The 14,872-nt window shown below is 58.3% G+C and overlaps 1 protein-coding gene across 1 annotated transcript in view; it reads right to left on the bottom strand.

The window, feature by feature from the left end:
- The window catches only part of LOC100083709 (TRIO and F-actin binding protein), a 44,405-nt gene extending 29,907 nt beyond the window's left edge, over positions 1-14,498 (bottom strand). Inside the window, 9 exon segments of the mRNA XM_029078678.2 lie at positions 184-261; positions 3,089-4,378; positions 5,545-5,665; positions 5,974-6,271; positions 6,839-7,277; positions 8,936-9,076; positions 10,838-10,966; positions 13,658-13,664; positions 14,389-14,498. Coding sequence (XP_028934511.1) covers positions 184-261; positions 3,089-4,378; positions 5,545-5,665; positions 5,974-6,271; positions 6,839-7,277; positions 8,936-9,076; positions 10,838-10,966; positions 13,658-13,664; positions 14,389-14,498 — 2,613 coding nt within the window.
- Between the last annotated feature and the right edge of the window lie 374 nt (positions 14,499-14,872).

Below are 14,872 nucleotides of genomic sequence, written 5' to 3'. Positions count from 1 at the left end.
AAGCTCAACTCCATCCCGGGGAGGAGTGGGAGTGAAGGACCAGGTTCCTCTGGGAAGCCTCGCCATCTCCAGGCCCCCAGGGACCTTAGATAGGGGAAGGCCCAGGGAGGAGGAGGTTTTCTCGGCCATGAACACAGCCAAGGTCTCACCCCCAACTCCCTCTTTCCCACCCAGCTCATTTACCGTGTCTGGCTTCCCAGTGGCGGTCACGTGAGTCACCGAGTCCCCCATCTGTTGCATGGCACCACCGTCTGGTTGGGGCTGTGGGGAGAAAAACTCTGGTGGTCTGATGGCCCCTAGCCATCTCCGTGCCAGAGATAGGGGATGGCAGGGGCTAGGGACAAAAAGGACCCCAAAGGATCACCTTCCCCACTTCCAGGTAACACAAAGTCGGGGGTCCCGGCCTCCAGCCCCATCTCCCCTGGGATAATCCGAGGCCCCTGGGGTAACCAAGCTGGAGAGATACGGTTCCCGAGTCCCGATCAGTCAGGCAGTGGTATTTATTGAGCTCTTACTGTGTGCAGAGCATTGTACTAAGCACTTGGGAAAGTACAAGTGCCTTCCCACAACTTCCCTGCCCGCAACGAACTGACGGTCCCAGGTGTCTGCTGGAGCAGTTCCATGGTGCCTGTGGGACACCCCCCAAACCTACTGGAGTCTGAGAGGGGACTTACAATTATTCCAGCCCTCCTCTAGGGACCCCCAAACTTGGAGTCATACACAGCCCGGATCCCTTCTTACAAACTTGGGGCTCAGGGTCTGCCCCCTTGGCTGCCCCCAAGTCCCATGGAAATCCCTGAGCCAGCACTGGGTTGAGGGGGCTAGTGCTGACGTAGGCATTTTGTTTCCTTGCCCCATTCTAGTCCTGGCTCAGATGGAGACTAGCTAATAATAATAATAATTACGGTATTTGTTAAGCGCTTACTACGTGCCAACCGCTGTTCTAAGCGCTGGGGTAGATATAAGATAATCAGGTTGTCCCACTTTATACTTTAATCCCCATTTTACAGATGAGGTAACTGAGGCACAGGGAAGTTAAGTGACTTGCCCGAGGTCACACAGCTGACAAGTGGCGGAGCTGGAATTAGAACCCACGTCCTCTGACTCCCAAGCCTGTGCTCTTTCCTCTAAGCCACGCTGCTTCTCAGTTCATTCAATATAACTTATTTTACACTTTAGCTGGGTGGCCTCAGGCAAGTCACTGGCATGCGTTGGGCTTCAAGAGCTTTGCCACTTCATAAAATGAATTTGACACCCATTTGTCATCCATTTGTAAAATGGGTCTAACACCCACCCTTAACCACCCTCCTAGAGATCTAAAGGAGTAGTAATAAGTTGACGGCTCAAAAGTGTGCAGTGATCCTCTTAGAAAAACGCTCGGGACATCTAAAATGGTCTTATTTCTACGGTTCCCCTCTCTGCCAATCTGCTGCTGAGGGTGTCTCCCTCCCTATCTATACTGTAACTGTACTGTACTCCCCTGTTGAGACTGTAAGCCCGTCATTGGGCAGGGATTGTCTCTATCTGTCGCCGAATTGTACATTCCAAGAGCTTAGTACAGTGCCCTGCACATAGTAAGCGCTCAATAAATACTATTGAATGAATGAAGTAAGCTTCTTGTGGGTAGATATTGTGTTTATCAACTCTACTATATTACTCTTCCAAGTGCCTAGTACACTGTTCAGCACACAATAAGTGCTCAATCAATTCCACTGATTGATTGACTGGGGGTCAAGCTGCCTTAGACGGCAGAGGGCAGGGAATGGGAGGAAGTAGGTGCGTGTAGGAAGGGCAGAGTGAGGGCTGCTGCGGACAGTGGGCAGCAAAACTGGGGAATAGGGCAGGAAGAGGGACGCAGAAGGGAGAGAGTCAGCGCTCGGCCCAGGTCACCTGGGGTCGAAGGGATATATCGTGGAGGCAGCTTAGTGGCCCCTCAAGGATCAGCAGCATGGTCAAGAATGGGACCTTCCTATTACGTTCATTTGAGAGTTAGCCCTTTTTTATGGTTTCTATTAAGTGCTTACTATGTACCAGGCACTGTTCTAAGCACTGGGGTAGATACAAGGCAATCAGGTTGGACACAGTTGATGTTCCACACGGGGCTCATAGTCTTAATCCCCATTTTACAGATGAGGTAACTGAGGCACAGAGAAGTGAAGTGTCTTGCCCAAGGTCACGCAGCAGACGAGTGGTGGAGCAGGGACTAGAACCCAGGTCTTTTTTGTTGTTGTTGTTAAGCGCTTACTATGTGCAGAACACTGTTCTAAGCGCTGAAGTAGATACAGGGTAATCAGTTTGTCCCACGTGAGGCTCACAGTCTTAATCCCCATTTTGCAGATGAGGTAACTGAGGCACAGAGAAGTTAAGTGACTTGCCCACAGTCACACAGCTGACAAGTGGCAGAGCCGGGATTTGAACCCATGACCTCTGACTCCCAAGCCCGGGCTCTTTCCACTGAGCCACGAGGTCTTTCTGACTCCCAGGTCAGTACTCTATCCACCAGTCCATGCTGCTTCCCCAACACTGCTTTTTTTTAATGGTTTTTGTTAAGTGCTTACTATGTGCCAGGCACTATTATAAGAACCGGGGTGGATACAAGATAATCAGGTTGGACACAGTCCTGGTCTCACATGGGTGGCTTACACTTTTACTCCCCATTTTACAGTTACGGTAACTGAGGCACAGAGAAGTTACGTAACTTGTCCAAAGTCACACAGCAGACAAGCGACAGAGCCAGGATTAGAACCCAGGTCTTTCTGACTTTCAGACCCGTCTCTATCCACTAGATAGTGGATATCCACTATCTACTGCTTCAACTTTCCTTTGAGGGTTTCAGAGTACAGCTCGGATACTGATCCACCTCAGTCTCCACCCAGAGAGGCTTGCAGTATTCTTCCTGCCCATCATCTCACAGGAGAAACCGAGGCACAAGGAAGGGAGGGATGCCCAGCCCCACCCCCGTGGCCTGGTACTTTAGAGTCCTAGCCTTAAGAGTGCAGATTCCTCTCCTTGGACCTGGGGTGGGAGGAAACGCGGGGGCGGGAGACAGCAGGCTCCCTATGATCCCAACCCTTGGAATGTTACTCACCACCTCGGTGGAGTCTTGGATGGGTGAAAGGTCTCCATTGCTCGTCGGTACAATCCTGTCTGGATCGGGCAGCTCCAAGGCCTCCAGGCAACTCTTCCGGTTGGTCTTTGGCCACTGAACGGAGCGGGCGGAGCGGGGAGGCTGATCCAGATCTGCCCCGTCTTTCTTCACCAGGGGGGTGGGGCCCTGTGGGCCCAGAGCCTCCCTTGGATTTTGCCGACTCTCTGACTCAACCGAGCTCTGACGATCGTCCTTGGGTCGCTCTCCCTGGCTTATCGGCCCTGAAGGCTCCCTGAGCCCCTGCCACTTTCCCTCTGAGGGGCCCTCTGGGCTCTTGGGTGGCAGGGCGTGCCCTCCCCCTATCCAGTGTCCCTCCACAAGCTTTGGCAGGTGTTCCTCCAAATCTCCCTCGGTGCCTTCCCCCGGGCTGCCAGGGTAGCAGGGCTCCTCCGGGCCTCGCCAGTCCATCCGCTCTGCGGCTCTCTCTGAACTGCTGAGATGAGAGGGCTCTCCCCGTTCTGCTGCCTCTGGGTGCTTCCTGGGTCTGCTGGGATGGGAGGGCTCTCCCCATTCTGCTGGCTCTGGCTGTCTCCTCGGACTCCTGGGAAGATCACACTCTGCCAGGCCCCCCCAACCCGTCGTCTCTGGGGAACCCTGAAGGGGCACCCCCTCCAAACCACCGTAGTCCCATTCGGGGCTCCTGGGACGGTGCCGTCCCCTCAAGCTCTCCAAGTTCTCCCTCCGCTTGGGCCTTTCGAGTCTTTCGCAGCCCAAGGTCTCACCCAGGCCTCTCCGGTCTCCCCCTGGGGCTCCTTCTCGGCTCCCCTCCCAGGAGAGCTCGCGGTCGTGGCTCCTCCATTCCCTCTCTGGGTATCTCTCTGGAGCCCGGGGGCAGGAGAGCTCCTCCAGGCCCCTCCAGCCATTTTCTACCGGTCGCTCGGAAGGCCGGGGACAGCGGGGCTCCTCTCGGCCCGGCCACTCCTTCTCCGGGAGTCTCCGCGGAGCCCGGGGTTGGCAGATCTCCTCCCAGCCTGGCCCCTTCCTCCCCGCTGGCTCCGCTTGGCTCCCGGGGCCCGAGTGTGCTCTCCGCCTTCTCCCCCAGTCACCCTCTGGGGGTCTCCGCGGCAGCTGCCCCTGCCCTCTCCACTCTTTCTCCACAGGTTTCGCTGGACTCCTGGCAGGTGGGGAGTCCCTTCTGCCTTGCCAACTAGTCTCAGGGTGCCTCTCTCGACTCTTGAGGTGGGATCCTTCTCTGTGGCTCTGCCAGGGTTCTTCTGACTTCATACCGCCCTGGGGAAATGGTGAGAAGGACAGGAAACCCTGTCAGCTAATATGGCAGCCCTCCTTCCAACCCCACCCCAAGGGCTCGCTCAAGACCACAGGGGAGGCCTCCTCACAGACCTTTTACAAAAAAAATGCTGGTTTTAGGGGGACAAAAAAGATAAAAAAGAAAAAGTCCTTCCCAGAAATAGCCACTGCTGAGCCTGACAGTGAGAAGACACAAGAAGAGCGGTTGGATTGGCCAACTGTGACTTCCAGCCTCTATTCTGACCCTAACTCCGACCCCCGGGCTGAGGCAGGGTGCAGCTATGGTCCGGGCCTCCCTTTTGCCTGCCGCTACTTTCGATTTGAACGTCCGGCCTCCCTCTGCCTCAGGTCTGGCTGCTGAGGTCCGCAGCTCAGAAGTGGTCCCGCGGCCCCCGGGAGGGAGACGGAGAAGCTCGGGAGATCGAGGGTCGGGTAACAGGGGTCCCCCAGAAGAAACGTTCTAGGTTCAGGTGGTCTCAGAAGGACTTCCGCAAACTGGCGTAGTGCAGGTCAAGTCACGCGTGTCAGGCATCTGCGACGCTAATAGGGGTGGTGTGTTTGCATGCACACGTGCACACTTACACTCGCGCATGTGCGTGCACATGAGTGCACACACACAGACACACAGACATACACACAGACACACACATGCCCTCCTCAGCCGGGAGAGAGAGGACAGACATGGTTCAGGGGAGGCAGAAAGCAAAGGAGGCCATCAGTGTGGTCCAGCATAGGCCAGGGTCTGATGGAGTGAGCTGTGCTACCATGGAAATTGGGGAACTGTGTCACTGGCCCCATTGTGGCAGCTGGGCAATGGGGGGGGCTATTTTGTGGGCTATAGGACTCAGCTAGCCTAGGGCAGAGGGCTTCTCAGAAGTGGCGTGGGAACAAAGGGTCCCCCTTCCCTCACCCATCGGCTGTGGGCCTGGGGCCCCGGTTCCTGGGAGCTCCTCCCCCGGAGGGGAGTCTGACCCCCACACTTCGGACCTGCGGGTGCCCGAGGTGATCTGGAAGCGAGGGGTGGGGATGGGGCGGAGTAGTGACCTGTCTCCCCACTCCCCTCAATCGCAGCAAGTTCCCCTCACCCCGGGGCGGGATTTGCCTCCCTACCCCAAGGCTGAGGCGGGACTTCCCGGGGCAGCCCTCACCTCCCGATACAGGGCTGGGCTGGACTGTCGGCGCAGGGGCCGGTCGGATGACCCCCGGCCCCCGAGTCTCGGTAGCCTCCCCTCTTCCAAGGCCTGGAACGCTTCCAACGTCTCTGACTTCCTGAGAGCAAAGAGATCCCACGGCCTTATTCTTCTAAGTCCCCCAGCCCATCTTCTCCATCCCACCCCGACCCATCGCCACCCCACCCACCCAGCCCCAGGCCTCCCGCCGCCCCCGCCATTCCCGACCGCCCATTGACCTCTGGGGCCTTGACCTTCCTTTTCCTCACAGTTCATCGGGGCTGACCGACTGACCGAGGGTCCGGGCCGGTCTGGATGTAGACAGGGGTGGGCCCTGGGTGGGGCCTTCTAACCCTCTGCGAGCTGAGTGGAAGGTCTGGGTGATCTAGACCCCCCCTCAGGGCTCACCTGCGCTCACACCCAAACAGTCGCTCCACTTCCGCCCGCCCGGGACTGCGGGTCCGGGCGCTTCCAGGCTGCTGGCGCAGAGCTTCCCTCTGGCCGATCCGCTTGGGCGGGGGCAGGTCTGCCAGCACCGTGTACTCCTGCCGCTCCAGGTGGTGCCTGCCCTCCCCGGACCCCCGCGTCCTGGGAGACTGGCGTCCGGCACCGGCGCCCGCAGGACCCCAGGATGGCGGGGAGGTGTCTCGCGGAGGGGAGCGGGGGGGAGAGAAGGCCTGGGGAGCATCCCGGTGCCCGATGCACAGAGGGGAGGAGGCCCGGGGGGAGCCCCAGGGAGAAGAATGGGGAGGTGAGGGGGGTCGGGGGGTGTCCCGGGGTCCAGTGCACAGAGGAGAGCGGGCCTGGGAACTGTCCCACGGGGCCAAGCGTGGAGGAGAGAAGGCCCGGGGGGCATCCCGGTGTCCGATGCACAGGGAGGAAGAAGGCTGGGGGGGTTCCCCGGGGGTAGGAGGTGGGAGTGAAGAAGGCTGGGGGGCTCTCCGTGGGGCAGGGTTAGGGGGAGGGGAGACCCGGGGGGCAGGGCGTGGAGGAGAAGAGGGGAGGAGAGGGGCACTAGGATGGCGAGAGGGGGCCCTGGGAGTGTCTCTCAGAGTGGAGCGGGAGGAAGGGGAGGTCCTGGGAGGGTCCCTTTCGGCAGGATGGCGGGAAGGGGTGGCCTGCTGAGTGGACCGGCGGGAAGGAACGTCTCGGTGGGCTGCAGGGTGACCGGAGGAGGCTGGAGGGGCACCGTGGGGCAGAGGGAGGGAAGAGCAGGAGGTCCCGGAGTCATAATGGATAGGGCGGAGCGGAGAAGCAGCCCTGGGGGTGGGACTTGGGGGCAAGGAGGCTCCCAGGGGTGCTCGATGGGTGGAGCGGGAGGGAGCGATGTGGGGGGTGTCCCGCTGGGTGAGGCGAGAGGGAGAGGAGGCGCGGGGGGTGTCCCTCTGGGTGAGGTGGGAGGGAGAGGAGGCGCGAGGGGTGTCCCTCTGGGTGAGGCGGGAGGGAGAGGAGGTGCGGACGGTATCCCTCTGGGTAAGGCGGGAGGGAGAGGAGGCGCGAGGGGTGTCCCTCTGGGTGAGGCGGGAGGGAGAGGTGCGGGGGGTGTCCCTCTGGGTGAGGCGGGAGGGAGAGGTGCGGGGGGTGTCCCTCTGGGTGAGGCGGGAGGGAGAGGTGCGGGGGGTGTCCCTCTGGGTGAGGCGGGAGGGAGAGGAAGCACGAGGGGTATCCCGTGGGATAGGGCGGAGAGGGAAGGAGGCCCAGGGAACATCCTGCTGAGGAGAGCGGTGAGGAGAAGAGGTCTTTGGGGGTGCCCGCTGGGGAGAACGGGAAGAAGGAGAGGCGCGGGGGGGATGCCGGGGCCCAGGGTGCTGAGGGGCAGGGGTCCGGGAGGCAGCGCGGGAACCCCCGCGCAGAGCGGAAGAGGCTTGGCCCAGCTCCGCTTTGGGGCGTTCCAGAGAAAAGTAACCGCTTTCCCCACGCTGCCCGGCCCAGGCCTCCCGGGGGTTCTGGCTGCCAGCGCTAGGCTCTGGGAAGAGAGAAAGGAGGCTCGGTATACCAAGGGGACAGGAAGCGAGCCCCTGTTTCCCCAGAGGATCCCCACCATTCTTTGACTGGTCTTGGCTTGTCGACTCTCTTTCTCATGATCACTGCAAGCCCTCAGTCACCACTGTCTTTATCTGTCTGTCCCCATCTAGATTGTGAACCGTGTCTAACTCTATCGTACTGTCCCAGCTGCTTAGCACGGTGCTCCGCACAGAGGATTTGCTTGACTGGTTGACGGATCGATTGCGGGGAACGTGCCTGATCCGTTGCGTTGGGATCCACCCCGGTGCTCAGCACAGTGTTCGGCACATATTAAGCATGGACTAAATGCCATAATTTGCTATACTGCTGACTCAGCCCACAGACTTAGGCCTGTGCCCAACCTAATTATCTTTTCTGTGCTTAGTACATAGAAAGTGCTTTTAAAATACCACAATTATTATTACTAAACACCGTAACTAACTGACCAGCCCAGAGACGTGGGCCTAGGATTCTCAATCGTATTTGTTGAGCGTTTACTCTATGCAAAGCACTGTACTAAGTTCTTGGAAGAGTACAATACGAGAGAGTAGGTAGAAATGTTCCCTGCCCACAAGAAGCTTACAGTCTAGAGAGAAAAATGGGGGGAAAAGCAGGGGCTAGGTCACCAATCTGAGATATGGGTGCAGAGCACTGGCAAAGGCAGTCCAAGAGTTGAGCAAGTCACAATTTTTCTATGCCTCAATTTCTTCATCTGTAAAATGGGGACTCAATACACGTTCTCCCCCTTGGACGGGGGGCCAAGGAATGTGTCTGACCTGATGATCTTGTATCTACACCAGGGCTCAGCACAGAGTATGTGCTTAGCAAAAGCCACGATTATTAAGAGGAGACCAATGATGGGCTGACTCCCAGAATCCTCTAGGTCCTAACGGCATGGTCGGAACGGGGAAGCTCTGGAATCCTGGCTGAATCTAAGCCCAAGATGGACTACCACCCCCTCCCAACTGCCTCTCCACTTCTGATGATGATGAATGTGGTATTTCTTAAGAACTTACTAAATGCCAAGCACTTTTCTAAGCGCTGGGGTAAATACAAGGGTTGGGTACAGTTTCTATCTCACATGAGGCTCACAGTTCTGATCCCCATTTTACAGATGCAGTAACTGAGGCCCAGGAAAGTGAAAAGACTTGCCCAAGGTCACGCAGCGGACAAGGTGGCAGAGCCGGGATTAGAACCCCCATCCTCTGACTCTCAGATCCGGTCTCTTTCCACCAGGCCTCGCGTCTCCCCAACCCGAATCCAGAACCGTGGCAAACGCACCTTCCTTCCTGGCTCCTGTAGCCCCTCCACCCCCGCGGGGCCCGGGCAGGATGGGCAGAGCTGTCCGGGGGCCACCAGGCCGCACCTCCTCCTGCTGCTGCACAAACATCATCGTGAGGCCGTCCAGACCTGGAACCGGATCCGGCAACTTGACCGCGTCCCAGTCCTGAGAGAGAAGTCGGCTCAGTGGGCTGCAATCCAGCGGGAGGCGGCAGCAGGGAAGTGGCTGAGGATGGAGCGGAGAATGGCGGAGTCTCAGGTATTTGCGGGGTCCCCCGCACCCTGTCCTCTTCCCCCCCGGGGCACCGCCAGGATCTGTCTGTTAGAGAAGCAGCAGGGATAGTGGGAAAAAGTACAGCATCAGGTTCTGATCCCAGCTCTGCCACTTTCCGACTGGGTGACCTTGGACCAGTCTCCTGACTTTTCTGGGCCTTGGGTTCTCATCTGAAAATGGGGGTAAAATACCTGCCCTCTCTCTCTCTCTCTTCCCCCTTCATAAGCCCCTTGTGGGAGAAATGGACAGTTTCTAGGAGAAGCAGCGTGGCTCAGTGGAAAGAGCGCGGGCTTGGGAATCGGAGGTCGTGGGTTCTCATCCCGACTCCGCCACTTGTCAGCTGTGTGACTTTAGGCAAGTCACTTAACTTCTCTGTGCTTCAGTTGCCTCATCTGTCAAATGGGGATTAAGACTGTGAGCCCCACGTGGGACATCCTGATTCCCCTGTGTCTACCCCAGCACTTAGAACAGTGCTCGGCACATAGTAAGCGCTTGACAAATACCAACATTATTATTATTATTATTCTCTGTGCCTCAGTTACCTCATCTGGAAAAGGGGGATTAAAACCGTGAGCCCCACGTGCCGCAACCCATTTACCTTTTATCTACCCAGTGCTTAGAACGGTGCTTGGCGCATAGTAAGCGCTTAACAAATACCAAATTATTATAATTGGATCGTATCTATACCAGTGGTTAGCATTGTGCTTGGCATACAGTAAATGCTTAATAGATACCACCATTAGTAATAGTATAATACTCATTATTACTGTTGTTGTTATCTGGGTTGCAGGTGGGTGGGGAATGGCCAGTGACCCTGCTCCCGGCTTCTCCCCGAGTCCCCGCCCTGGCCCAGTGCCCTTCACCCCTCACCGGAGTGGTTTCGGTGCCCCTGGTCCCATTAGGAGTGCTGGGAACCGGGCTACTGGCGGGGCTGGCACCCAGTTCCAGGGCTGGGTGTTGGGGGGGTCTCCCACCTCGGAGCTGACGGAGCCACTCAGCTGGGCGTAGGTCAAGATAGAGAAGCAGCGTGGCTCAGGGGAAAGAGCCTGGGCTTGGGAGTCAGAGGTCATGGGTTCAAATCCTGGCTCTGCCATTTGTCAGCTGTGTGACTGTGGGGAGGTCACTTCACTTCTCTGAGCCTCAGTTCCCTCATCTGTAAAATGGGGATTAACTGTGAGCCTCACGTGGGACAACCTGATGACCCTGTACCTCCCCCAGCGCTTAGAACAGTGCTTTGCACAGAGTAAGCGCTGAACAAATACCAACATTATTATTATTATTATCTCTGGGTTGGTGACGAGGGCCCCAGACACCTCCTCCCTGATGCTCTGACTCCCAGATGGACCCCCTGGGCCCTTCTCCTCCTGTCTGTGGGCTCCTGACGACTAGAGAGAGACAAGGAAGGGGGGATCTGCCTGCCTCAGTCCCGGGGAGACCTGCCCGTCACAAGTCCTAGCTGGAGGAGAAAGAGGCCCTGCAGGGAGAGTGCAGGCCCCGGGCCCCATGGCTACCACTAGCCAAGGCTGCCGGCCTGGAATTGGGAGAGAGGAGTCAAAGTTCCACAGGGAGAGAGCGGGGCCAGGGCTCCTGGGCCTGTGGAATCACAACTGCTACTGTTGATAGGCTGGAATCGGACTGGGGGCGGGGGAATCGAGGTCTTGCGGGAAAAAAGCAAATCCAGGGCCTGTTGGATCAAAGCTACCATTAACCAACACTGCCCGCCCGAGGCTGGGGGAAAGGAGTCAAGGCCCCGCAGGTAGAGAGCAGGTTCAGGGCCCCTCGGATCATGGCTACCACTAGCCAAGCTTGCCGGCCATGAATTGGGAAAGAGGAGTCGAGGTCCTGCAAGGAGAGAGAGGTTCAGGGGTCCTGGGATCACGGCTACCACTAGCCAACATTGCCTGCCCGGAATTATGGGAGAGATCAGGTCCAGAGCCTTTGGGATTATGGCTACCGCTAGCCAACACTGTCAGCCTGGGATCGGAGGAGGGGACCTGAAGACCCCAGAGCGGTACCCACCGCGGGGACCTGGACTGGGGGTCCAGCTGACGGCTGGGGGGCCAAGATGCCAAGCGGGCCCTGGGGGACAGCTGGCTGACGCAGCGAGTCACAGTAAAGAACCACGGAAGCTGAAGTTTCCTCTGGGTCTTGGGGAGGGGGATGGGGAATGGTGGGGAGGGAAGGCCTGAGTCCCCTGAGCCAGGAAGGTGGTGGGAGGAAGGGGCAAGGGGCAAGGTGGTAGGAAGGCAGACCTGGGAGATGGGGGAATCTCTCCCCCTCCTTCTCCTTCCCTGGGGTTTCTCTGGGTCTCAGGGAAATCTGACCTGTCGACCCACCCCCAGGTCAGAGATGTCACCCGGTCAGGAGACGGCTTTCTCCCAGGACCAGCCTGGCCACCTGAAAGTGGGCACCCCATGGCTTAGAGGTGAGAGAAGGAGAAACGAGAGGACAGGGCCCGGAGGGAAGATGGCAGGGGAGTCATCGATCTGGGATGGAACAAGACGGGGCTGGGGGATGAGGGGGGAGGCGAATGAGAGACAGGGAGGGAGAAAACGGAGATGGGAGGACAGAGAAGAGGGAAGGAGAGCAGGAACAGAGAGGGGAGGAAGAGAGGGAAGACAGAGGACGGAGGACTGGGTAGGGGCACGGGAGGAAAGCAGGCAGGGGCCGGAGGACCAGGAGAGGGAAGGAATGGGGGGCCGGGGAGGCTGAAGGGGGTGGACCCCCCCAGTCAAGCACCGGGAGAGCAGCGGCCTGCTCCTCCGGAGGAGGACTTGGCTCAGGGCCCACGGGCCCACGGCCCATCACCTGTGGGGAAGCGTTCCCCAACCCCCGCCCCCTCGCGGGACCGTCGGAGCGGCCGCTCCTCCTCCCGGGGGAGCTCATCCCCTCCCGGCCCCATGACACCCCTCGTCCCCCCGCTCCGCCCCCCTCTCCGGTTACCTCGGCGGTAGCGGGGGGCGGCAGAGGACTCTGGGCCGGCCGTCTGTCAGCGCCCGGGTTCTCCCGGGCCTGCGGCTCGGGCCAGCGTTGCCCACGGGCCCTCGTCTCCCAGGCACCTCTGGGACAGCCGTAACCCTAGCGGGGCCGAGCGGGAGAGGGATCGGGGGCTCATTATTGTTTCATAAGCTGGGGCCACTGGCAAACAATGGAGCACACGAAACCCAGGGGAACCCGACACCGGGCCGGCGCACCCGAGAGCCGCGGGGCCGGCGGACACGCTCCCACCGGCCAGCCGGAGAGGACAGAGCCGAGGGAGAGGGTCCAGGGAGCTGCCGCCCTCTCTCTCGTGGGTCGGCACCAGCGTCGCCTTCCTTCCCCTGCTCGACCTCTCCCCGCCGCACCCCGCTATCTACTCCAGATCCAGAAAGGTGGGGCGGAGGTGGACACGGGGTGGACTTGGCACCAGCACGAGGTCGGCCGGGGCTCCGGTCACTGGCCGCTGCCGGGGGGACCACTTGAAGAGGACCAGAAGTGCGGGATGGCCCCCGGACGGCAGCAGCCCTGTCCCCGCACAGCTGGACCCGGGGCCTTCTCGTCCCACCTCCCCCACCGCCCTCATCTCCGGCCCAATTCAAAGCAGCCTGGCCTAGTGGAAAGAGCACGGCCCTGGGAGACGGAGGACCTGTGTCCTGATCCCGGCTCTGCCGATTGCTTGCCGGGTGACCTTGGGCAAGTCACTTAACTTCTCTGTACCTCAGTTTCCTCTATTTTAAAATGGATCAAATAGCCGTTCCCCCTCCTGCTTAGACTGTGAACCCCACATGGGACAGGGATTGTGTCCGACCTAATTCACTTCTACCTACCCAAGTGCTAATAAAGGTGTTTGACACAGCAAGTGTTTAACAAATACCATAAAAACAAACAAAAAACCCCAAATAACCACCTCTGTCCTGCCTCCCCCATCTCCAGTCCCACTCTTCTCCACCCACCCATCTCAGCCAGCCCGAAGTCCTGATTCGATGAGTGGGAACTTGCCCTCTCTCCCACCCTTCCCTCCCCCTTCTCACTGGAATAACTCCTGGGCCGTCTCATGTGGCACTGAGATTCCCCCCGAATTTCCCTGACCCTCAGGTTTCCTGTTAATATAGCAAAGCGGGCTCTCACCCCAGTTGAGAGTCAACTGGGCTGGCCCACTGTCCTCCCCTGAATAATAATGACGATAATAATAACAACAATAATAATAATATTTGCTAAGTGTTTGCTATGTGACAAAAACTGCTAAGCACTGGAGTAGATATAATCCGGCCCACATGGGGCTCACAGTCTAAGTAGGAGGGAGAACAGGTATTGAATCCCGATTATGCGGGTGAGGGAAGGGAGGCACAGAAAAGTTCAGTGACTTGCCCAAGGTCACACAGCAGACAAGGGGCAGAGTTGGGATTAGAACCTGGATCCTATAACTTCCAGGATTAAGCTCTTTCCACTAGAGCACCCTACTTCCTTGCCCTGGACTTCTGCCTATCCAACCCCCTGCCCAGCTCATCCTTAACAATATCTACTGAACATCTCCCTGGGAGCAGAGCACTGTACTGGGCTCCTGGGGAATAAAAGAAGAAAGTTTAAAATCCAGCCCCTGGCCTCAAGAGTTTTCAAGCTAACAGGAAGACCAGAAGTCACCCATGGGCAAGCCCTTAATAATAATAATAATAATGTTGGTATTTGTTAAGCGCTTACTATGTGCAGAGCACTGTTCTAAGTGCTGGGGTAGACACAAGGGAATCAGGTTGTCCCACGTGGGGCTCACAGTCTTAATCCCCATTTTACAGATGAGGTAACTGAGGCACAGAGAAGTGAAGTGACTTGCCCACAGTCACACAGCTGACAAGTGGTGGAGCCGGGATTGTGGGACATCTTCCCTTCCCAACCTTGCTCTTCACGTTGGTCCCCTTCCCTCCCTATTTCCCTGGCTCAGGCCCTGCACTCCTTCCTTCCTGCTCCCCTCAGTAATAAAAATGACTGTGATATTTGTTAAGTGCTTACTATGTGCCGGGCACCGTACTAAGCGCTGGAGCGAAGACAGGCCAGTCGGGTTGGACACGGTCCCTGTCCCACACGGGGCTCACCGTCTCAATCCCCATTTTGCAGATGAGGTAACTGAGGCGCAGAGAAGTGAAGTGACTTGCCCAAATCCACACAGCAGACAAGTGGTGGAGTCGAGATTAGAACTCACGACCTTCTGACTCCCAGGCCCGTGCTCTAGCCACTACGTCATGCTGCTCCCCACCATCTTCCTCCTCCCGTCCCCCAGCCAGCTGATTTACCTGCTTCTGGGCTTGTGAGCCTCCTGGGCCTGGAAACAGTTCCGGCGCCGGCTCGTGGAAAACACGTCGGCCTCAAAGCTTTCACAGGGGATGCTGGACACCCCCTCCATCCGGGAGGTTGGGAGGAAGGGCCCACTCCGAGGGGTGGGCTGGCGGCATTCCAGATGGGACCCGGGAAGAACGGGAGCAGTCGAGCGCAAGTCCCAACTGGCATGCCAAGACGGAGCACTCAGATCCTGGGTCTGGAGGGAGCCGGAGCGGGGTGAAAGAGGGTGCCCCTATTTCCCGTGCAGCAGAAGCAATGGGTGGGGGAGTCGTCCTGCTTCTGCCCTCTGGCCTTCCCTCCCTTCTGCCCTCCGGCAGGGTCACTCCAGGCCACTACCCAAACTGTGGCTCAAAGCAAGACGGGCCCTGGTCTCAGAGAAAGGGGAGAGTGGCCGGTCTGGAGAGAAGGAAAGTCCTGCGGGCATCTGAGGAATTACAA

This window comes from Ornithorhynchus anatinus, chromosome 14 (assembly GCF_004115215.2).
Source record: "Ornithorhynchus anatinus isolate Pmale09 chromosome 14, mOrnAna1.pri.v4, whole genome shotgun sequence".
NCBI classification, from domain to species: domain Eukaryota; kingdom Metazoa; phylum Chordata; class Mammalia; order Monotremata; family Ornithorhynchidae; genus Ornithorhynchus; species Ornithorhynchus anatinus.
Note: the sequence above shows the minus strand (reverse complement) of the source record. Positions and strands in the feature narration are given on the sequence as shown.